Genomic DNA, 24,055 nt, shown 5'->3' with positions numbered 1-24,055 from the left:
CACGGATGATCTCACATCCTCCCGTAAGGTATAGCCCTGTAAGGTAGGTGCCATCATCATCCCCACTTCATAGATGCGGAAACTGAGACCCAGAGGGGTAGTCACTTGCCCCAGGTAACATTCGTGGTGGCAGAACCTGTTCTTGTGTTTGGGGCCAGGGACCCCTAACCTCCTGCTTGGAGGTTACCCTGGCAGGGCCTCTCCAGGCTGATTCCACCCCAGTGCCCCCTACTCCACTCCGGGCCTGAAGCAGGGCAAGATCTGGGAGGACGGGACAGAGCTGAGCCCTTAGGCCCACTCTACAAGCTGTCCTGGAACGCTCAGGTCTGGTCACGGGGCAGACGGAGGGGCCAGCCTGATCCATCCCCCTACTCACCCGCAAGAGCACCCCTTCCCCATGCTGAAGCCTCAGGACTCCAAGCTTCACGCTTCTGCTCCCTGACACTCCGCCCATGTGTCCACAGCCGCCTCCTCTCAAGGCCTGACCCGAGGCCTCAGGAAGGACGCCTCTACCCCAAGGGGCAGAGCCCTCTCGGCAGAGCTCAGAAAACCCTCCTTCCAGAGCGGGTCAGGGAGCTGGCGTGGAGGCAGATCCGGGGTGCCCGCCTGCTGACCTTCCATCACCCAGGAGCCGGCTCCACCCGGAAGCAGCAAAGACCATCACCTCTTAGAGGGGCTCACATTGTACTTTATTGATGTGTGAAGAGAGGCAAGGGCTTTCCAGTTAAAATATTTAACATTTACACCTGTACACACACAGACACATGTCCCCCTTTGGGGAAGGGCGAGATGGCTCTGAATACAGAGGAAGGGGGGAGGAGAGGGTGGGGCAGAGTGCCCTTGACCCTGCAGGGGCGATGGGATAGGAGCACAGAGTGGGACGGAAGGGGGTTATTAAGAAGCAACTTGCTTACTAACATGAAGCCCCGGGCCCGCTAGAGCACGGACGAGGCCTCATTGGCTTAGAGGAGGGCCCACAGAGGGCAGGCACACGGTGCCCAACGAGCCGGCCAAGGCCGGCATCCCAGGGACGGGGCGGAGGTGGGGGGCCGTGCAGAGGGCCCCCAGCCCAGGCCTCTGCTCCCCGCTGCCTCCCTCCCCGCCCTCTGAGAGAAAGGAGGGTTTGGGCCTCAGCCACAGACTGACAGCCGTTACTGGCAGCGTCTCCTTAAACTACAGATACAATGTGCATCAACAGGGTGATCGCTCCTGACCCCTTGGGCAGACGCCTAGAGGTGCCAGAACCAATCCTACAGTATCTTTGGTTGGTGGGTTCTCTTCCCTACTTGAATCCTCCCTCTGTCCAGCCTCCAGGCTGGGGCCGGGGCTGGGCTGCTTGAAGGCTCAAAGCCCGGCCTGGCAGCCCTCGGAGGCCGGAGGTGCTGCCCGGGCGGCTGGCCGGCTTACTCACTGAGGTGCTGGGACTTGTAGGAGAGGATCTCGGCGGCTAGCTGCTGGGGGTCCAGGAGCTGCGGGAAGCGCCCCATCACGGCCTCCACCAGGTGCGGGGGGAAGACGCCACACAGCTTGGTGTACACGCTGGCTCGCTCCTTGGCTAGGCTGCCTGCCCCGCCCCAGGGGCCCCTGTCAGCCCCTGGGCCCGGCACCCGGGGCTCCTGCAGGACTCGGGTGGGTGGGGGCAGCTGGTATGGCTCAGACCAGTACTCTCGAGGTGGAAAGGCAGCTGGCGGGGGTGCGTAGTCAGCAGGGACGCTGAAGTGGCCAGCACCCATGGCCCGGCCAAAGGCAGAGAAGGCCGGAGTGGCGGGGAGCTCGGCCCCATAGGGGCGGTAGCCGGCATAAGGGCCCCGAGGTGGGCCCGGCTCAGCAGGGCCGCCTCCTCGGATCCCCCAGAGTTCTGACATCTGGCTCTCCAGGGAGCCAATGCCTGAGTCCAGGCAATCCTGGGAGTTATATGGGAGAGAGTCCAGGGTCTGCGGGAACCAGTCGGAGGGCCCAAAGCTGCTGCCACTGCCCCCACTAGGTGGGAGGCTCCTGCCTGCCGGGGTGAAGGTCTGTGTCAGGCCTTCCCGGTGGGTTCCCGGGGATGCCTGGGCCCCCAGCTTCTTCCCATCCGGGCTGCACTGCTCATGCTCTGTTGGCAGAGAGCCGGGCTGAGAGGAAGGTGAAGGCCGCCGGCCACTTTTCTCCTTGCTCGGCGGCCTGGGGGGCGAGAGGAGGGCGTTGGCACGGAGCTCGTCAGCCACGGAGCGCTGGGGCCGGCTTGGCCGCTCGGGGTGGAAGAATCGACACTTGATCCCATAGGTGCATTTCCTCCCTGAGAGAGAATTAAGGAGGTCTCTCAGCCGGGGGAGCTCTAGAACCAGGGGGTGGGAGACGGAAGCGGGTAGCACAGGAAACATGGGGTTGGGGGTCCCCGAGAGAAAGAACGTGGGGCGGGGCGCAGGCCGACTCAGGCAAGAGAGGAAGGGGATGGTGTGAGGAGGGCCCTGGAGGGTGGGGCTGGGGCTCTTACCATAGGGACACGGCTGCTTCCTGTGCTCGGCCATGAGTGGCTTCTTACGCAGGAAGTTGTCCAGGCTCGGCCCGTGACGGCCCAAGGGGTCATCAGGGGGCATGAACCTGCGGAGGAGGCGCGAGACATGAAGGGGGACTTCCCAGTGCCGACGAGGGGGCAGGACAGGAAGCCTCGCTAGCACGGAGAGGAGGGCAGCTCCTAAAACTGCTGTCTGCCCGGCAGGACATCCCTGGGCTCTAGGGGGTACTGTCCCAAGGGAGTGGAGGAGGTCCCAGGCCAGAAGGCCGCAGCCATGGGCACCTTTAGGGCGACTCTCCTGCTGGGAGCTCGCTGAGGCCAAACATCTGAATCGAAGGCTGCACCCACCGGCCTCTGGTCAGAGCTTCGGCGCTGGCGAGTGCAGATGCCCTCTTGGAAGCACCGACCACATCCTGTGCCACATGCTCCTTCTCCATTCCCCAGATCAGACAGCCCCAGTCTGGTCCCAGCCTGACCCTTCCTACGTGGGGCCCGCTGCCTGGGCCCGAGGCCACGGCCCCGCAGCAGAGCTGCCCCAGCTGCACCCCTCCCCCAGGCACCTCCCGGCGCTGGCGGGAACGTACTTGTCGTTGACGAAGGAGTACATGAGCAGCCGCTCCTCGATGAAGCGCTTCCACTCCTGCCGCTCACCCTGGAGGTCCCGGTAAGTGTCATTAGAGACCACGATGCCGTCGGACTCGAAGGCCAGCTTCACGATGAAGCGGTCGTCATAGCAGACCACGCGCTTGCCGCCCACGCGCCTCGACGGCGTGAACACCAGGATCTTCTTCTTCTCCAGGTCCCGCAGGATGTGCTGGTCTGGGAGGCAGCAGGGGCGCAGGTCAGGGCCCAGCCTGGACCCAGAGCCAGCTCGCAGGGCTCCCCGAACCCCCGGTTGCCGGACACAGGGCTCTCAACTCCAGGGTCGCAGGAACAGGAAGAGGCTCTGCAGAGGCCGCTGCTGAGGCCCAGCCCCTTGCTGGGCCTGGCGCCTAGTTTGCTGCCCAAAGACCAAGGACCCTGGAGAACAGCCTGGCAGGTCCTGCTCAGGGAAGGCTCCTCAGTAGAGCTGGGCTGCCTCCTTCCCCCTCCTGGACACCAGGCCTGGTCGCGCCCAGCCTGTTCTCGAGGGATCTAGGAATGAGCCGCGGCTTGAGCTGGGGTCAGAGGAGTGTCTCAACCAGAACAGAAGGACCCACCCAGAAGGGACTGCTTTTCTTGGAGCGGGCAGCCCCAGCCAGCCTGCCCCCAGATCTCAAGACTTCCAGGGAAATAAATTCAGGTTCTCCTCCCCAAGGTGGGGGGCTCATGTAAGAGCAATGGTAGCAGCTGGCACTTGCTGTGTATGTGCCAGGCGCTCTTCTGAGCACTTACGTGTATTAACCCGTGTGATCCTCACGACCAACCCTGCGAGTTTATCAAATCCTCACCCCATCCCGCGTCTCAGATGAGGGGCAAGTGGCTCAGAGCCAGAAGGGACTGAGCCAGGATTCTAGAGCCCAGGGGCTCAGCTGCCACACCATGCTGCCCCTGTGCTGTTGGGGAAATGGCAAGGGCACGCCACCATCAGGCGAGGGAGGTGCCCAGGACCCGGAGGCAGAGGTTGCCCAAGGTGATCTCCAAGGACCGCTGTTCAGAGCAGGGATGCTGAGGACAGCAAAAGCCAGGAAAAGAATGCTGGTCCCTGCTTGGGGCCTAGAAGCTGTTGCTCACACCCAAAGGGTCTCTACTGAGGAGAATGGGGGCTCCTGGGGCAGGGAGACCAGGCCCCTTCAGAGGTGCCACTCACCTGTGATGGGCACATCGGGCCGAGGCTGCTCCTTCCTCCAAGATGGTACAAACACTGTGATGTCTGTGTGGCCCCGCTCCAGAAACCAGTTCACTGCCAGGAGGATACCCCGGCATGAGAAGACCTCCTTGTTCCCGTGGCTGGGGAGGAGAGGAGGACGGGGTCGGCCCGCTGCTCCCAGGCCCGCACAAGAGGGAGGTGGGTTGCACTCCAGCCCCTGCCCTGGCCGGTGGAGCCGCTGGGCTCAGCGCCCTGCCTCCTGGCCGGGGGCCCAGGGCCTGTATTCCCTGCTGGTTCCCACACCGCCCGGGATGGCCAGACCCGGGGCTTTCCCTGAGGTTCCGTCTCCTGACAGTGAGGAAACGCCCAGGAATCTGGCAGCACCCGCTCCCCACATGGGGAAGGGTCAGGCTGCTTACAACACACCTGGGGGTGGGGGAAAGGCACGGGGACCATGGGGACACAGATGTACACAGGCTGACTGAGTCACCACCCCTCCCTCGCTGGCTCGGCAGGGCTGAGGGTGGGTGCTGGGAAGGAGAAACCAGATTGCTCCGGATTAGAGTTGGATTACAGTTCAGTCCTGCTCAAACCGCAGGGGCTGGGACTGAGGAGGGCGAGGGACACAGGGCAGGAGGCAGCTGTGAGGCCTTTCGTTCTGAAAGTGAAAGGAACTGCTTTTCCTCTGACTGCCAATTCCCCAGAACGCCTGGACTCCCTGTTCTCTTCTTGCCCTTTTGGAGAAGGCATGACCCGAGGCAAAAAGATGGTGTGGAAGACTCTGGGGACTCTGCCAGCAGGAGAGCTGGGAAATGGGATATCCCAGGGCCGTGGACCAGACCTCACCCCATCCAAATGTGGCTGGGTCCAGAAGCAAGCCCTGAGCTTGCTCTGGCTCAGCTTCTCTGTCTGAAAAATGGGCCGGGTGGTCTGCAGCCTCCTTAAGAAGGGCCCATGTCAGTGGGACAACGTTCCTGTTTTCTTGAGGCCAAAGACAGTCCAACAAAGTGGAGGTTCCAGCTGGCTTCCTGGGAATAGAAGGGGGCTCCCAGGTAATACTGGGTGTCATGGCAGGGCTCCAGGACCAGGCTAGGGGGCTGGAAGGGGTCAGCTGGGGCTCTCACCCCGACAACCCCTGCCCCTTAGCGAACAACTCAGACTCTCATATTTGGCACATAAAACAGAATAAGCGTTATGCAAAAGAGGCAACTCCATGGCCAACCACATCCTGTGGCTGGCTTGGGGGCGGTAATAGCTGGAGCCCCGAGAGAAGTAGAAAGGGAGGTAGGGTAGCTGGCGGGCACGGAGGCTGTCTGGGAGTGAGGTGGGGGGCTCCCAGGGCTGAAGGTCTCCGTAAACTGTAGGTGAGGCAAAGTCCAGCCCGAAGGCAGGGCTCACCCCCACCAGGTGGGGCCTCCCTGACATCCGCCGGCCTGCTTACAATAAAAGTTAACATTTACTGAGAGATGTAAGGCAGGTCCTGATCTCCACGCTCAATACTGAATCACCAGCAAGTCTCTGAGGAGGGTACTATCAACAAAGGGCCCCGGCCCACCCCACTTTTTTTTTTTTTTTTTGCTGTGCTGCGTGTCACGTGGGATCTTAGCTGACCGACCAGGGATTGAACCCGAGCCCCCTGCATTGGCAGTGCGCAGTCTTAACCACTGGACCACCAGGGAAGTCCCACTTGCCCTTTTATTCAGGTGTGGAAACTGGTCCACAGAGGGCAACCAGTTGCTGGCATCACACAGTAGCAGTGGTCTGACCGAAATGCAGACCCAGAGGCTGTGCTCATAGCCACCACGGGTGCTGATGCTAAGACAGTACAAAGACAAGTGCCAACCCTGACAGCAGGCCCGGAGCGGGGATGGGTGGGTACCAAGCACCTGCTAGAGGCCAGGTACATCGTACACCTCTTTGCTTCATCCTTACAAGGCTCTGAGACTCATTGATGGTTCCCTGGCTACTGGTAAGAGGCAGAACTTGAACCCACATCTGGGGGGTACTGGATTGCCTTCCTGCCCCTAACAGAAGAGCTGAGGTTTATTTAGGAAAGAAAAAAAAGCTCCCAAACTTGAGTTTGAACAAACTGTTCAGAGGGTGGGGCAGGCTGGGAACAGGGAAAACCATGCATCTGGCAAACTCCTCTCCTCTGTCAGGACCCAGGTGAGGTGTCACTGCCTCTGAGAAGCCTTCCCTGACCTGGCGGGATGGGTCAGGGCCCACGTCTTGTCTCCGCAACGCCCGGTGCTTCCCCCTGCCCTAGGCCTTCTGTCTCCCCAGAAATGTGGGGATGGGATCATCTCTGCCTCGGATCCCTGCCTCAGGTATGCAGTCTGCACATGCATTTACCTGCCTCCTTCTATACACACACACGTGTGTACCTGCATATGCCCCATCCCAGGCCAGCACCTGCAAGCCCTGGGACTTCAAGGGACACCGGGGCTTCCAGGACAGTGTACTGCTTCTGGGCATCAGAAACCCTGGCTGGGGACGAGTCTGCTCTCAGCCGCCCTAGCCCCCAGAATATCCCTTAAGCAGGTAGTCAGAACCTTAGTCTTGGGAGAAGTAGAACACATGTTCCAGTCCCTCGAGTCAAGCCCAGATCCTGCCCTCCCAAGCCAGGAGTGCCTCTCTACAGCTAACTTTAGTCCCCCCTTCGCTGCTGTGGAGGAAGCTGTGCTGGCACAGGAAAACCAGACATCCTCCCATCCCACACCACAGTCCTGTCCGCCCAGAAGGTCAGGGCCCCTCAGCCTGTCTGACGAGACACTGCTAAGATGTGCCGATTCTGTAGGAGACTCCAGCTCAGCGGCTCCCGCCCTAGGGCAGAGGGCAGGGCCAAAAGGCAGGCTACCCAGGTGAAAAGATCTGCCTGGGCTGGGCCCAGCTAGTGGAGAAAAATTCCCTTAGAAGGAAACAGAGGTGAATTTCCCCACGATTTGCATATGGCAGGGGCTGGCCCGCCAGCCCTGGGCGGGAGGGGGCAGGAGGGCAGGAACCCTGCAGCGGCTGAGACAGGAAGTTTGAGGCTGGAATTCCCCTCCTGCTACTGCCCCAGCTCAGAAAGCCCCTGCGGCTCAGCCTCTGGCCACCCACTGCACCACCTGCCCCTCCTCCCGCCCAGGCCCCTCCTCCTTCTGCCGGGACACAAACACACACAGCACATGGCTGCCCCTGGGGCTCAGCGCTCTGGCCCACGCCCCTAGAGGAGGGAGTCACTGGCTGATCCCAGCCAAACACTGCTGGAGCCTGAGAGGGATCCCCTAACTCTCAAAGCACATATTGGGACCAGCGGCCGCTGGCCTGTGGATGCCAGCTTTCCTCAATTTCCACCTAGGCTCAGTCCATTTCAGAGATGGGAAGACTGACTGACCCAAAAGTTGGCTGGAAGAGGGCCACCTGCACACCTGCTGAGCTGGGCCAGGACCAGCCAGACAGCTGAGCTGGGCCAGGTGGGCCAGCTGTGGGAGGGGCCGAGGGGGCAAAGGCATAGAGGCCTTAGGCAGCCCACCTGAGAGACCTCAGGGAAGCCAGGGAAGGAGTCCTTCCCACTTCACACCTGTGTCTGGGATCTCCCCATCCACACCCACAGGAACCTTTCCTTGTGAACCATCCACCCAACCCTGACTCACCAGCCTGCCTTGAAAGGACTGGGAGAAAGCAGGGCCAGAGGGCAGGGCCTGGATGGAAGGGAAGTCTGGGCTCCCTGCGGTCCGCGGCAGCCCTCCCGCCGCCCCTCCCCTCCCCTCCCCGCCCCGCCCCCGCCCCCACCCCGAGCCTGCGTAGGGGAGAGGTGGGATGGTTACGGGGCTGAGTCCTGGCTCTGCCCCCTGGGGAGCCCTCAGAGCTCAGTCCAGCACAGGTGGCTCCAGCAGAAGTGACCCAAGTCACTGCTCCCCTGGAGCCAAAGCATCAAGCTACCCACCCACACCCCTGATGTAGAGCCAGATCCTCAAGGTTACTCTTGGTCACAGCTACAAAGGCCTCAGTAGCTGGGCCCTCTTCCATGGGAGTCCAGGTCTGGGACAAGGCCTCAGCAGGCCCAGACTCTGAATAATAGTAACAATAACAACTACTACTGATTAATGAGCCCTTACTTCTCTCCAGCTTCTGTGCATTCACTCCTCACAACCACCACCTGAGGGGTGGGTTATCCCCATCTCATGGAGGAGGAAAGAAAGCTCCTATGTAGTAAGCTGGAGCCCACAGTCTGATCCCTCTTGAAGAGCATAAGGTAGCTCTGGAGACAGAAGGACCTCAGTTCCAATCTTTGCTCTGGCACTTACCAGTCGTGTGACCCTGAGCAACACTTTGAGCTCCCTCAAACATCCCTAAAACCCACTTCCAAGAAGCCAAGAGGATTAAGGGAGCCTCCTGGCACACAGTAGGGCCTCCATAAAGGGCTTTTCCTTCCTCTAGACCAGTCTGAAGAAGAGGTCAAACTCCTTTCTGAAATCCTCTCTACCAGAGGTGCAGAGACACACGGCCACCATTCCCGGACACACTCTTGGAATGCCACAGAAGTGACATGTACCTCATAGCCACGTTGCTCCCATCGATGACCACAGGCCTCAGGTCACTGCCCTCCTTGTCCTCCTCGGGGGGAGAGGGCTCCAGGATGGGGGCCTTGGGGTTGCCCCCACCCCGGGGGACCAGAGGCAGCTGAGGGCAGGGGTCCGGCGATGCCTGGCGCTCCCGCTCGGCCGCTGACCCATGTTTCACCAGCTCGCCCAGCACAGTGTTGGTGTCTGCCTGGACCCCCAGCTTCTGCAGGACACTGTGGATCTCAGCAGATGAGTAGCCCAGCTTCCGGAAGAAGTCAACCTTCATCTGCAGCTCTGCAGTCCTTGCCTCCTCAGCCGTGGACTCCTGGGCTGGCCTGGGGGTCCCTCGGCAGCTGTGGCCGTCTTCAAGCTCCCACAGACTCATGGTGGGGTGGCTTCCTGGGTGGGCCTCTCTCTCCACCGGCCACTCACAGCTCCGACTGGTGGAAGGCACTTGTCACAGCTCCTGTATGACAACCATGAGGGTTAGGGATGGGGAATGGCTCTCTCTCTCTCACCCCTCTCCTGACCCCGCCCCATCCAACAGGATGAGACCACACGGACTGGTGGCAGTATGCAAAATGCAAAGCCATCTTCCGTGTTACCTCTGTTATCCTCTCCAAAGCCCTCCCAGCTGGGGAGCATCATTCCCATAATACAAAGGAGGAAACTGAGCCACAGACGTTACGAACTTGCTCTAGGCCATCCAGCTGTTAGCTGATGGCGCAAGGATTTGAACTTAGGCAGTCTGACCCCTCCTCCCACCCCAACCCCAGCCCCCCGCCAACCCAGGGGACCCAGAAGTCTTGGGAGGCCTCCGAGGACCTCGCCGCGTCCCGACAGCTGCGGGGCGGGGCTCTCAGATGGAAACCCACTGGGTTGGAACTGCGTTGGGGGGCGGGGCGGGGCGGGGGGGCTTCCCCCTTGAAGCCATCGCCTCCTCCCGCCCGCCTGCCCAGTGCTCGGAGCCCAGGCCAGGAGGCGCGGGGCCCGTGGCCGGACTCCCGGACCGGGGGAGGGGAAGTTTCCGGGGCGACCCACCAGAGGGAAAAGTTGCTGGGAAACTCTGGTTGGCCTCCGGGCTCGGTGACGCTGAGGGTGTCCCGGCCCAGCGCCTCGCGAGCGCTCTATTCCCCCTCCGGACCTCCGTCTCCCTACCCTCAGGATCCTCCGACTTGGACTAAGTTGGGAGGATCCTGGGCGTAGGGGAGGCCGGAGCCGACCGGCCCCACGTCCCTCCCGCTCAGGTCAGTCCCAGCCAAAGCCCTTCCCATCCGCTCCTCCAACCGCCCCTTAAGCCCGCACCCGCACCCGCGCCCCCTCCTCGTCGCGCGCGCCTCACCCTGCCGTGCGGCAGCCGCGACCGCCGGCATCTCCATGGGTCCGAGTCCCCGGGGCCAGGCCGGCGGCGCTTTTATACGGGGCGGGTGGGCGGGGAGGTGGCGCTCGGGACCATGACGCGGAAGCCGGGCGCGGGGGGGCGAGAGCCGGCCCGGGCGGCAGGGGGCGGAGCGGCCATCGCCCCTTCCTGCTCCGCCCCCGCCCCGCCCCATCCCCGCCCCATCCCTCCCCACTCCGCCCTGGCCTCAGGACCCGCCCCCGCAGCCCGAGAGCGCCAGGCCTGGCCAGGAATCCCGGCAGGAGCTGCGGACAGCTTCCCCTTTCGTGGACCTCTAGCCTCCTGCGGCGAGGACATCTGCAGGGCAGGAGTGCACGGCCCGCAGGCGTAAGGTAAGCCCAGGCTGAACCAAGTATGCGTACCGAGTTAGTCACGAGCAGACCTAGGGTATGGCGATACAGGCACAGGTACAGCCGCGTACTTTCAGACCTAAGTACACCGAAGGTACAGTACGGGACACAGGCGTTGGTCCACACACACGGTTGGAGGCAGAGCCATAGTTATCAAGACAGGTACACCCAGGCAGGCACTTTTCGCCTTGAGACAGGGACACTCAACAGGTACACCGTGATTGGAGCAGGTACACAGAGCTGGGGCCCCATCCAGGGCCAGGTACAATTTTTTCTGAAATAAGGATCTTGCCAGGATAGAAGGGCAGGTACAACCTGCCTTGTCCCAGCTGGAAAGACTTGCAACCAGGACCAGGAGCTCCCATTCCAGGGCACCAAGTTCCACCTTTGTCACTTTTGAAACCACCAATGATCCCACCTAGCCAAGTCCCTGCTTTGTTGTCTGGTCATCTTTAAAGACCCCCAAATACCTCTTCTTCTGTGTCTTCCAGGCACAGGACCCCCAGGGGCTGGCCTCCAGGAGAGGGGGAAAACGAGGCTCCTTCCGTGTGCCAGCCTACGTGCTCACCACTACTCCTGCCCAGTGCTGTGTGTACTGTAGACGTAATCTTCAGAACAGCCCCTTTTATAGTTGGGAAAAATTCAGTGAAAAGTGCAGTATATTTAGACATTCATTCATTGTATTAACTGCCTTTATGGTAGTAAAAATATTAAGTAATGAGTCCAGGTCAATAATCATAATGATGATAAGTTAACCACAGCGATAATGCCTCGCATTTATGGAGTACTCGCTGGGTGGCAGGCACTGTGCCAGGGCCTTGCAGACACTTCCGTGCCTTTGCATCTCCTATCTTAGCCCCGGGAGTGCCCTCCCCGTCTTCCCTCCCTACTGCTGCCTGGCCAATTCTATTCCTCTTTTTGATAATGTCACCTCCTCTGTGAGGCCTGCCCAGACTGCTTTGGTGCTGAGTTGCTTCCTCCTCGGTGCTCCCACAGCACCCTGCCTACGTCCCTACGTGCCGGATTGTGATTGCCAACCTGGACCGCCTCCTGGGCCAGGACCAGGCTGGGACTCCGCCCATAATCCCAGGCCCTATGCTGCCCAGCACTGTGCCAGGGGGAGCCAGCAGGACTGGGTGATGAGTCATGCAGCTCCGTGTCCTCCCAGAGTGAGCCGCAGTCTCGCTCTCTTCCGGCTCATGAAGGCGGCTCTTTCCCGAGAAGCTGACTCTCTTCTGCAGAACCCAGGACTGCTCCGGGGAAACCCTGCTCCACTTCTAGCTGGATTTTGCAAACTTTGGCCCGAATCCCCAGGAGCCCTCTGGATCTAATGTGCTCAGCCCACCCGCTCCACCCCCCCCCCATCCCTTGAACGCACGTCTCAGTGGCTGGGCTTGCCAACTTCCTTCCTGGAGGCTTCCTGCTCTCCTGCCACCTGCTTGCACCTGGCTAGCCTGAGTGGGGTCTGCAGAGCTCCAGGACTGGTCGCCCCCTGGGCAGGGGGGCGAGGAGAGGCTGGAGAGAGAAAGGTCCCAGGAATTACCTAGGACTTTGGTAGCTCCACCAGGCAGCTCAGACTGGGAAGGACACAGGAGCTAGGTCACCACTGTAGGAAGCGTGGGCAGGCTGCCCCCAAGCCTTAGCAGTGTGGCCGCAGAGGTTCAGCTCCACAAGCCCTCCTGGAAATGGAGAAAGGGCCAGATCCCCCCCATGTTTTGAGGCTCCTAATATATTTTAAAAAGACTTGTTGGACTTCCCTGGAGGTCTAGAGGTTAAGACTCTGCGCTTCCACTGCAAGGGGCGTGAGTTCGATCCCTGGTCAGGGAACTAAGGTCCTACATGTCACACTGCATGGCCAAAAAAAAAAAAAAAAAAAGACTTGTCACATTAGGAGCTATAAAAATTGAAGTATGTTTTAAAATTCGGTTGAACAAATGAACTCTTTCATCATGTATTCAAATGCGGTGCAGTACATTTGGACTATTGACAAGATAATTGGAGGGTTTGTTTTAAAAATATATTACTTCCTCAGAGAAACGGCTGATTCTAGGGCTGGGACAGGGAAAAAAATGAACTTGGAGTGTATTGTGGTGCCAGAGTTAGGAAGTGCCCCAAACTCAAAAGGGTAGGAGTGTGTCAAAGCGACTCAGGAGCCAAAAGCTCCCAATGGCCAAAGCGGCAACAGTTAGAGCAATAAAATGGATAATGGAGTATTAGATAGTAACCCAAAGTATAAAATCCATATCCCTGAGTTGGTACTGGTAGAAATAAATTGTTGAATAAATAACTAGCTGGGTGGGGCCGGGGTAGAGACAAATCTTACAAATAACACGTGTAGGTTCTCCCTTCTCCAGGCTAATTATCCTCTCCTCTTCCTTTGAATGTGCCCTGGCCTTAGTGACTTGCTTCTAAATAACAGAGTAGGGAAAGAGAACAATAGGAAGTGTATGGTGGAGACACCTGGCAGACACCACCTTGACCGAGTGATCAAGGTTACCACCACCCCATGATAAGTCAAGTGGCTATTATGTGCCCCCAACAGTATATGATGAGGAGGGCAGCTCATCCCTGTGGTATTCTTCCCCAAACCCGTAACCCCAGAGAAAAACCTCAGACAAACTCCCATTGAAGGACATTCTACAAAATACTTGATCAGGACTCCTCAAAACTGAAAGGGTCATGAAAAGCATGGAAAGACAGAAGCAGACCATAGGACACGAAGAGACATGCCGGGTGGATGCAGTATAGTTCCTGGTTGGATCCTGGAACAGAGAGAGCATTAATGGAAAAGCTGGTAAAATCCAAATAAGGTCTGGATTTTAGTTAATAGAGATGTACCAATTTTTTTTTTTTTTTTTTTTTTTGCTTTGACAAACGTACCACAGTGGTATGAGATGATCACATTAGGGGAAACTGAAACTAGGTGAGGGGTATGCGGGAACTCTCTGTACTATCTTTACAACTCTTTTGTAAATTGAAAATTAATTCCAAAATTAAAAAGTTTATTTAAAAAATATGTATATAATTTCATGGGCCTTGTAGATAAGAAGGATAGATGGCTTTGTTCATTTCTATTGGTATATATCTATATATCCTATATATCTATATATCTATATCTATAGCTATATATATCCTTTTGGTCTGTGAGGTCCTGGCCAGATGGCCCCCCTCTTCCCCCAGTTCAGCCACCCCTGCTCCCTGTTCTTTGCTGAACCTTGAATGCTCACATTCTGGACTGTTAGAGCTGGAAAGCCTCATAGAGACTGATTATCCCAGAACCTTTATTTTATTTTTATTTTTTAAATTTTTTTGCAGTACGTGGGCCTCTCACTGTTGTGGCCTCTCCCGTTGTGGAGCACAGGCTCCGGACGCACAGGCTCAGCAGCCATGGCTCACGGGCCCAGCCACTCCACGGCATGTGGGATCTTCCTGGACCGGGGCACGAACCCGTGTCCCCTGCATCGGCAGGCAGACTCTCAACCACTGTGCCACCAGGGAAGCCCACCAGAACCTTTATTTTATAGATGGAGAGGCAGAGCAGGAAAGGGACTTGCCTCTGGCCACATGGCAAGTTAATGTTGGAAAAGTTGAGAATGGGACTAGCCAGGCTTTCTCCATCCCAGGCATCCCTGGCCCCATTTGCCAGAGACAGGGAGATCAGACCCACACAGGTACTCAGAAATACTGGTGACTTACTTGACGACCTGATAAGGGCAATGCCTTACTCAAAGGAGTAGTAGAATCTCAGGTGTCTGTTGGAGAGAGCAGTGGCAGGGGACCCCTTTGGCTTCGCTGTGTGCTTGCTTAACCAGTGAATCCCACCTGGTTTTGAAGATTTAGGAAGAGGTGGGGTCTGAAGGCAGGCAAAAGGGTGAGTTGGCTTGTCCCGCTACCCCCACTCCCACTCCTCCCCAGACCCAAAGCCACTGCACTGAAGGGGCCAGAGAGAATCCTGCAAGACCCTGATGGTGTGCTGAACCTTGGGTCCCCAGTCCTGGGGTTGAACACTTCCCCATCTGTACTGGGGGGGCACAACTTGGGTGAGATCCTTGAAGCTACCAGAGATAGCTTCCCTCGGGCCAGGAGAGTCCAGGCTGGGCTGAAGTGGTCCTGCTGCTGATAGTGCTGGGGTGGACTTTCATGCCCTTTGGCCCGAGATGGGGAGGGGCCTGCCGCTGTCCCGCTGCTGCCCGCCTCACTGTGTTTCCACACTGAACTGTAATGGTCTGGGGCACCTCTGTCTCCCCACCTCACTGTGACTCCTTGAAGATGGGTCCCTGGGACACCACCTGGCACAGTGTTGGTAAATCTGTGGTGAGTCAGTGAACGAGGCAGCCGGGGTTCCAGGTATGTTTTGCTGTGGACATCTCTGTGGCTTCCTCTTTGCCAAATCCAGCTCACAGATGTCCTCTTGTATCTGAAAAGGGCAGGCATAGGCCTGGGAACTGGGGAGTCTGAGGTTCACCTGGGCCTCCAGCTGAGCCATCTCTGAAAGGCTGGGTGGGAGTAGAGAACTAGAAGCTTCATGGGTGAATTTGCATCTGGGCCAAGTCTAACCACAGCTGGGCTGACGTCGACTCACGTGGTCAGTGTGGCCATCCACAGATGAGGTTGTCATTGAGACCAGTTCACAAGATCCCGGAGGTCACTAATGTGCAGCTCACCTGCTGGTCACAAGTTCTGATGGGCTGTTTGAGATATCACTGGTTGATAAACACACCACAGGGAACTTGCTGGTGTCTCTCCAGCACCCTTCGTCCGATTCCCCCTTCCTAACAGTGCTGGGAATTTCCCAGCCATGTGATCTGGTCAGAAATGACCCCATTCCAGCAGTGGGGCCTAACTGGCCTAAGCAAATCAATACGTCTTATTCTTCAGGTTTGGTAATTGGTCAGGAGAGGGTATGTGACCCAAATCAGGCTAACCAGGTTAATGAGTCTCAATTCTGTGTCTTTTCTTTATGTTAACCGGGCAGCAAGCTCTCTGTTTCTTGCCAATCACAAGGGAGAAAAGCAAGGAGTCCCAAGAGTTTCTGGAAGCCACCTTGTGACACTTCAGAGAGGCAGAGCCAAGAGACTAGAAGAACATTGGTCCTCAGTAACAGCTGCTGGATCGAGCCTTGCCTGAAGCTATTCCTAGTTCTAGACTCTGCCTATGTAAGCCCATAAATTCTGTCACAACCAAAAATATCCTTTATAATGATAACAATAATTACTTAATATTTCTTAAGTATACAGTAATGACCTAAATACAGCTTAGAGGATAAAATCTTACAAAATGTGAGGTCTGTGGGGATGGTTTGGAAATAATAAAATAAACTCTTAGTGGTGAAAAAGTCAGCAAACTGCTGATCTAATTCAAGCTTTGCCATTTGGCACATGGTAAAACGAAGGCCCAGGGAGGTCATGAGATTTGCTTGAGGTTTTATAGCTGCTCAGAGCCTCCTGACAAATTCTTGATGTTTAATGATAATAATTGGAATGCTTGAACTTGTGTGCATTCCCTGTGAAATCATAGCTTTGTGTTTTTCTGTCTTCTTTTGTGTGTTTTTCCAAGAGACAGATAAAGAATGGCAATAATCCTCTTCGTTTTGCAAACAGGGAGGCAGAAGCCCAGAAAGGCTTACAGATTTGCCAAGATCACACAGAAAGGCAGTGGTAGAGCCGGTCCCGGAGGCCAAATGTCCTGAATGTCATTTCAGGTTCAGCTGCCTCCACCTCTCCTCTTGCGCTAGCCACCTCTGCCTCCTTTAGGGTAGGAGTAAAATGAAGGGTATGGTGGGGTCCCTTCTTTTGGCCTTGCTTCTCAGCTGCTAAGTGATTAAAGAGGACTTTGAGTTGTACCGGCCAAGGAGATGATTGTAGGCCCTGGCAGATGGTCCTCCTGCCACCAACCTTAGGAAAACCAAGGCTGTAAGGCTCAGAGAAAACTCAGGATATTTCTGTTGCTAGTGCCTCCACAAGGGAGGTCAACCTGGAGAGATGGGAGGCTGTATGCATGAGATTCTGGCCTCCCAATCTATGTGACCCCACCTCTGACACCTACCCTCTCCTCCCCAAAAACCTTCCATGACCCCCAACATTTTCAGTAGGCACAGGATTGATATGGCTGGTTGCACAGGCAGTGCACTGCACAATTTGGATTATGCTCTCAATGGCACCCCCTGGAGTTATACAGTTCACAGCTTGCACAAACATACAGGATGAGCCCAGGTTGTATTTCTCAACATGTTTGAACACTCCAATTGTTTTCACAGCGATCAATGACCTCACAAACCCTTTTTCGAATAAAGAAGATAATTTCTTTTTTTTGCAAGGTAAGAAGATATTTTGAGAAAATTTATTTTATTTTAGATCAGTCTGACTCCAGAGGTTGTATTAGAAAGTGTATATTTCGTAAGATTTGTTATTTTAAAGGCTACTTTTGACCCTTTCCTATTTAATAAGTTATGCCAACTGTTTAATAGAATTTAAATTAATTTTATGAGGAAAATTAAGATTTATAGACAAATGAATTGAAAATATCTTGTTAGGCTTGATTTGGAGACTGAATGTATGCTGAAATTGTCATTATAGATTGAAATTTAACTACATGCTATGAATTAAAAAATAGATTTGCTTTCAATACATGGGAGTTTAGAGTTTTGGCATCTTGTGCTTCATTTTTGTGAGTTATTTGGTTATTTTCAAAACACATTTTGTGCTTTGTTTCTAAACGAAGAGGTAAGAGAGAAGATATCTCCTCAAATAACCTATTTCAGGTATAAATAGATGTTATTTCCAAAAGATGAAAAGCTAAAATGGCTATATTTTCTTTTTCCTGTTGGTTTTTGAAGTACTAGAGGCATCTTGATGTTATACACAGATTTTTTTTTTTTGAACAGGTGTTACATAAACAGTGTAAAAGGTTCAAAAGGTACAGGTGTGTTTTGAGTAGAACCAAAATCTCCTTTCCATGGTCCTTAAAGTGTTCCTGTTCTCCAGGAACAACTGAAGTTAGCAATTTCTTGTGTATCTTTCCAGATAGAATCTATGCAGCTGCAAGCAAATATTTGCTCACCTACATTCTGCTTTGTTTCTCTTTATTTTTATACAAACGAGGCCCTCTCTACAACCAGCTACACCTTTCTTTTCTCTCTTCCTAATAGAACTTTGGGATAATTCCATAATTTATTTAGGCGGTTTGTGACTTTTAAGACATTTAGGTTGTTTCTGACCTTTAGCTATTACAAACAGCACTGCAAGTAGACCCCCATCTGCTCACCACTTTGCAATTGCACAAATACATAGTAGGATGAATTCATCTTGTTGGGTCAAAGAATGTCTTAGTTTGGTAGGGCTGCTGTAACAAAGTACTACAAACTGAATGTTGAGCAACAGAAATTTATTATTTCACAGTTCTGGAGGCTGGAAGTCTGAGGTCAGGTGGGGCCCGGTTGGCTCCTTCTGAGAGCTGTCGGGGAGAATCTGTTCCAGGTCTCTTCCATGGCTCCTGGTGGTTTGCTGGCACTTTTTTTTTTTTTTTTTTTTTTTTTTTTTTTTGCATTACGCGGGCCTCTCACTGTTGTGGCCTCTCCCGTTGCAGAGCACAGGCTCCGGAAGCGCAGGCTCAGCGGCCATGGCTCAAGGGCCCAGCCGCTCCGCAGCATGTGGGATCTTCCCGGACCGGGGTACGAACCCATGTCCCCTGCATCGGCAGGCAGACTCTGAACCACTGTGCCACCAGGGAAGCCCTGCTGGCACTTTTTGGTGTCCCTTGGCTTGTAGCTGTGTCACCTCATCTCAGCCTTGATGTTCACATGGCATTCTCCTTGTGTGTGTGTGTCTATGTCCACATTTCTCCTTTTTATAAGCATAACAGTCATGTTGGATGAGGGCCCCTCTCCACTCCAGTATGACCTCATCTTAACTAATTCCATCCGTAATGTCCTGATTTCCAAATAGGGTCACATTCTGAGGTACTGAGGGTTAGAACTTCAACATGTGAATTTGGTGGGGGGACACAATTCAACCCATAACAAAGGGTATGTGAGTGCTGAGCTTTAGAAGAATATGCTAAATTGCTCTTCATAGAAATCGTACCATTACCTTCCCACCGGTAATGATGAAAACGGCCCATGTCACCATATCCTTGCCCCACCGTGGTCACCAGACGTTTTGATCTTTGTCAACCTAGTGGATGCAAAATGGTATCTCATTGTATTTCACTTACTGTAAGTGAGGATGAAGGTTCTTTTTTCTTACATTTGAGACCAATTTGCATTTTGGGGGCTGACTAGTTGTTTACGTCCTTTGCCTATTTTTCTGTTGAATATTGGTCTTTTATCCTTACTGATTCACAGGAGCTCTTTAAAGATAAGGGAAATTAGCTCTTTGTGATAGATTTCAAATATTTTCCTTTCCTATTCAGCTGTCATTTGACTTTGTATGTGTGTTTCTTTTTTCTTAACTCAGGAAAACTTTTCAATTTTATGTAGAGAAACATCATTTTCTTGTATGGTTTGGGGTTTTTCTGTGATACGTAAGAAGGCCTCCATTCTTAAGATTATGACACAAATACGCCCATTTTTTTTCTGACACATTTATGGTTTCTTCTTTTTATGTATAGTTAAACAAAAAATCTGTGGGAGGGAGTTCCCTAGTGGCCTAGTGGTTAGGATTCCAGCTTTCACTGCCATGGCCTGGGTTCAGTCCCTCGGTCGGGGAAGTGAGATCCTGTAAGCTGAGTGGCACAGCCAAAAAAATAAATAAAATAAAATAGGTTGGAATTAATTTTGGCACAGGTGTAAGGTAGGGACCCAATTTAGTTATCCTGGTGGATTCTTGGCGGTCCCAACAGTATTTATCAAATAACTTGTGAAAATTATGATCAGATGTAAGCAGTGTGTAGATAGGAGGAATTTACAGAAATATTTTCATTAACTTTTTTCCCAATTAACTTATATTTCAGCATCAAATTTTGTTTTTTAGGATTTTTGTCTTTAACCAGTGATCTATGATGGGTATAGACTATAAATTTGTTATTATAATAAAAATAATTTTAAATTGTTTCATAGGCAAAGCTATGCCAGGGGCTGGCAGTGTTCAGCTAAGTGATAAAAGGACGGAGTAACTGCGAATCACCGTTTGACAAGCACTCAGTCTCTCAATCATGCAATGCCCTTTAGACAATTAATACAATGTATTTTTTTTTTTTATTTTGGCAGCACTGCACTGCATGTGGGATCTTAGTTCCTGGACCAGGGATCCAACCTGTGCCCCCTGCAGTGGAAGTTCAGAGTCCTAAACACTGGACTGCCAGAGAAGTCCCAATACAAAGTATTTCTTAACTGATTAAAATACAGAAATTGACACAAAATTGAAATTGAAACCCAGTACTGCATTAAAGACATGAATCCCCTGGGAAGACTCCTCAAGCCCTTGTTGGTTCATCTGAGGGGGTTAAGAGTTTGAATCCCAACTTCACCACCTCCTGGCCCTGCCACCTTGGGTAACTTGCTTGACATCTCTGTGCCGCATTTTTCTTCATCTATAAAATGGGGGAAGCAATAAGAGAAGGTTCTGTAGGGTCTGAAGTTTCTGAAGTTTGTGGGGGGATCTTAAAAATTACAAATGTAAAGTGAAGCACTGTCCCTGTAGGATCTGGGGAGAGCCTCTCACTTGCAAGATTAAACCTCATTAGCTTTACCACAGACGAAGCTCTGAAAATAGCGTCTTTTTCAAGGGCTGTTGGGAATACGGAGTGCGGCCATGTGGCTGAATCATCTGGCTCTGGTGTGTGGTGGGCCTGACTCCCAGACTACTAACCAGGTGTGTAAGAAACATCACTTTCTTTATGTATAGAAACCTACCTGAAGTTCTGACGCCAAACCCCCAATTCCACAGAGCTGGCAAACACATTCACTTCAGTCATTCTTGAAGTTTTTAATCCACTTTGCTCTGAAGGCATGGCGGGGGGCAGAGGTCCGCTTTTCTGTGATCATCATTTGTCTTTGATCATCTGTACCCACACAGACACCTACACAGACACACAGACACACACACATCATAATTGAAGCATCTGGTATTCCTTTCTGAATTCCCCTTCAACTTGCAGCTCTGTACTGTTTCTGATCCATGCGTGGCACTTGGGGATCTTTGAGGGGTGCCCCAGGAGTGCTGTTTAGCAACTTGTAAGAAGACTGCTGTTGGGGGCCCAACGGCTCTATTCCAGATCATATCTGAGGGAGGCAATGAGCCGCTGTGGCTAAAAGCATTGGATTGGGTGCCAGACAGGACTGGATTCTAATCCTACAAAGCCTTGTTTTCCTCATCTGTAGAATGGGGAGGATGATAATAATGCCTCCCTCATAGAACTGGTGTGACTAATTAACATCGAGGTATTTGCAAAGGGCTTGGTGTAGTGTCTGACAGGTAGTACACAAGCTCTAGTACTAGAGTTCATCTCTTCACTTTTCATTATTAGATGGGGAAACTGAGTCCTAGAGACACTGGCTGGCTGAGTGAGGTTACCACATAACATTAGGTAAATACCTCGGGTAAAGGTGCAGAAAGCATGCTTATTCAATTTGCAGATGACCTAAAACTAGGTATAGCGGCTGGTATTTTAAATGACCAAACCAGGGTTCGAAATCACCTAAAGCAGACGAAATGATAGACTAAACTCCCTGAAGTAAAATGGAATGGGGATGGACGTAAAATGAAAAGATTTTTCATGAAAAAGGTTTTGGCTGAAGGTTCAATATAATCCCATGTTAAGATGGCTGCCCCCAAACTAATGTGATCTCAGACTGCATCTTCGGCGGTATAGATTGAGGATGAGGGAGGTGATAGCTGGAAGGTTGGGTTCAATTCTGGTTGCCATACCTTTGAGGGGACAGGGAGAGACCAGAGGCCAATTTGTGGAGGGCAAAGGATAGTGAAGAACTGGGGATCCTGACTTCAGAGAAGAGAGACTCAGGGGGCAGAGACGGGAGCACCAATAACCCTGCCTGCTCCAAGGGCAGAACGCGGAGATGACAAGGCACTGAGAACCAACTCTGGCAGAACTGTCCCACAATGAAAAGGATTGTGTTCATAGGTAGTGAGCATCCTATCACTGGTGGTATGCAAGAAGAATTAGGAGAGGATTCCTGCTTCGAGCTCTCAGTTTCAGCAACAATACTAGACCTTACTGATAAAACATCCTTGTTGGCTATATATACACATATTGTAGTCAACAAATATGTAGTCCATATTTCCCCTATTTTAAGATGTACTTTTTTTTTTTTTTTTTTTGCGGTACGCGGGCCTCTCACTGTTGTGGCCTCTCCCGTTGCGGAGCACAGGCTCCGGACGTGCAGGCGCAGCGGCAATGGCTCACGGGCCCAGCCGCTCCACGGCATGTGGGATCTTCCCGGAATGGGGCACGAACCCGTGTCCCCTGCATTGGCAGGCGGACTCTCAACCACTGCGCCACCAGGGAAGCCCCCTAAGATGTACTTTTAAGAAATGAACGTTACTGGGATTGTTTTACAATCAGTGTCTACACTTAGTGAATAATGCATCCTTCTTTCTGAAAAGTTGTTATTCAAGCATTTTTGAATCAGCAAAATGAAGTGTACAATTTGGGAAGTTGTTCTGACAATCTGTATGTCATCTTACATTTGCCCTTTTAGAATGTATGTCTTGAACTAAAAGAAATCTATCTAAATAAATGATGTATACTAAAAAAAAAAATCCAGCCTTCTCTTCTTAGTGAAGCCATACTCAATCTATTGAATCCAGCAGCTGGTGACATTCCGCCTTGTCACTGCCATCCTGGCATCAGAAATGGAACAGAGATGGGCTATTAAACCGGTTTTAACAAAGTCAGAGCAGAAGGTTGTTGGCTGGGGGGAAAAATTCCACTTATCAAGAGATGTTATTCCTTCAAAGGATGAGAACCTGTTTCTTCCTAAAGAGAGTCTGGAGGGAGCTTTTTGTTCTGCGAGGCCAACATCTGGATTTGACTATGTCCATCCTCAAAAGGAGATTTCTCATAATGGACCGGACTCCAAACACTCAGAGCACAAGGACCGGTGCGTTCTCAAAAGCAGACACTTCCTGAGACGCGTGAGGGCCCTCGTGTCTCCGCAGCGCCAGCTCTGGAGGTCGGGGGAGGGCCCCCGCGCCCTTGACGTCTAACTTTCACGCTGAAAGACTTTCCGTCACCTTCCGCCTCCGCGCCGTACTCCGGGAATTTGGGACCTGAATTCATTTAAAAACACTTGTGGTTTCAGGAGGATCTTTTTTTATAAGGCTGCCAAGGAGATCTTACCATGAAAGACCTTTTGAGGGACGAGAAGGAAGGAAGCCAGGCCAAGGCCGGCGCGGGCTGTGCGGTGGTTTTGGGGAGGATGCTACGCGGAGCCCGGCCACCTGCCGACCGTGCAGGCGGGTACATGCCCGCTGAGACGGGTTCGAATTCCGGCCCTGCGGGTCCTTTCCGACGCGACCTTGGGGGAAGTTGTGTAACCTCTGCGCCCCGCGACGCTCTTTCCTGGAGCCCGGAACTGGAACGAAGCCTCTGGAAGCCCTGACATCAGAGGTGACGCGAGTCTTCGCAGGCGATGACTAGGCAAAACCCGTTGCCACTCCCTTTCTCGAGTCCCGGCCGCGCGGCGCGGGCGTGTCACCTCCGGCCAGGTGGTTCGGGCTCCTTCAACAGCTTCTCTACAGCCCCGCACCCCCGCGCCCCCGAGGCCCGCCAGACCCTCCCTGGCTCCTCGGCGACACCGCCGGGCCTCTGATAACACAGCCCGTGGGTTGGGCTGTGGCGCCCCCTCGTGGTGACCGCAGGGAGGCGGGGCACGAGAACGTCATTGCCGCATCTCAACCAAAGGAAGTCCTTTCTGGGGTCCAGCCTCGACCTCTCCTGGGGCCGTTTGAAGCCTGAAAGTCAGGTCATATGGAGTCCAACCGTTCCTTTTCGAGGCTGGGCCGGGCCACCTTGAGGCCCAAATGGAAGGGACCACCTGGAGTGGGACCCTGCCAGCATTTCTCTGCCGAAAGGGCCCTTTGAGGAGTCAGACTAAGGACTGTTGTGCTGGGGGTGCATGAGTGGGGATCTCCCCTAGGTGTGGGAAGGACAGAGGGGCCCCCAAAGGAAGGATCATAGCTTAGGGCTTTTGAGGAAAAAAATAAGGACTGGGAGCAGAGCCTGTGCCTGAGGGAGGGTTTTGGTGCATCCCCCAACTCACTGACCTGGTCAGCTTCCCCCCCACCTTCTCCTGGGACAGATTTTATCAGTGTTTCAGCAGTAGTGGGGAAGGGCCTCAGCAAGCCATTTTTCTTAATAAAGAAAGCAAGAGGGACTCAAGCACCAGGCAGAATGTCTCAATGATGAGAGATGTTGAACCTCAGAAAAGAAAGCAGAGGGGGGACCTTCCCATCGAGGCGAGCCTCCAGGTGAAGTGGGGTGTGGATAAAAGTGAGGCGGCCCCGGAAGCTCCCT

At 53.7% G+C, this 24,055-nt stretch overlaps 1 protein-coding gene and 1 long non-coding RNA gene across 2 annotated transcripts; both read right to left on the bottom strand.

The window, feature by feature from the left end:
* Positions 1–680: 680 nt before the first annotated feature.
* On the bottom strand, positions 681–10,214 carry ZC3H12A (zinc finger CCCH-type containing 12A). The gene is made up of 6 exons (XM_060089509.1): positions 10,176–10,214; positions 8,824–9,299; positions 4,287–4,426; positions 3,082–3,316; positions 2,477–2,583; positions 681–2,278 (listed from the first exon to the last, which is right to left on the bottom strand). Exons 2-6 carry the CDS (start codon positions 9,216–9,218, stop codon positions 1,404–1,406), a joined length of 1,752 nt encoding a protein of 583 aa, XP_059945492.1. The 5' UTR covers positions 9,219–9,299; positions 10,176–10,214; the 3' UTR covers positions 681–1,403.
* Positions 10,215–20,024: 9,810 nt separating this feature from the next.
* Positions 20,025–23,252, bottom strand: LOC132483785 (uncharacterized). The gene is made up of 3 exons (XR_009531112.1): positions 22,880–23,252; positions 20,433–20,599; positions 20,025–20,110 (listed from the first exon to the last, which is right to left on the bottom strand). It is a non-coding gene; the product is annotated as an uncharacterized LOC132483785 (long non-coding RNA).
* Positions 23,253–24,055: the final 803 nt, after the last annotated feature.

The sequence above is a fragment of the Mesoplodon densirostris genome, chromosome 2 (genome assembly GCF_025265405.1).
Source record: "Mesoplodon densirostris isolate mMesDen1 chromosome 2, mMesDen1 primary haplotype, whole genome shotgun sequence".
Classification (NCBI taxonomy): domain Eukaryota; kingdom Metazoa; phylum Chordata; class Mammalia; order Artiodactyla; family Ziphiidae; genus Mesoplodon; species Mesoplodon densirostris.
Note: the sequence above shows the minus strand (reverse complement) of the source record. Positions and strands in the feature narration are given on the sequence as shown.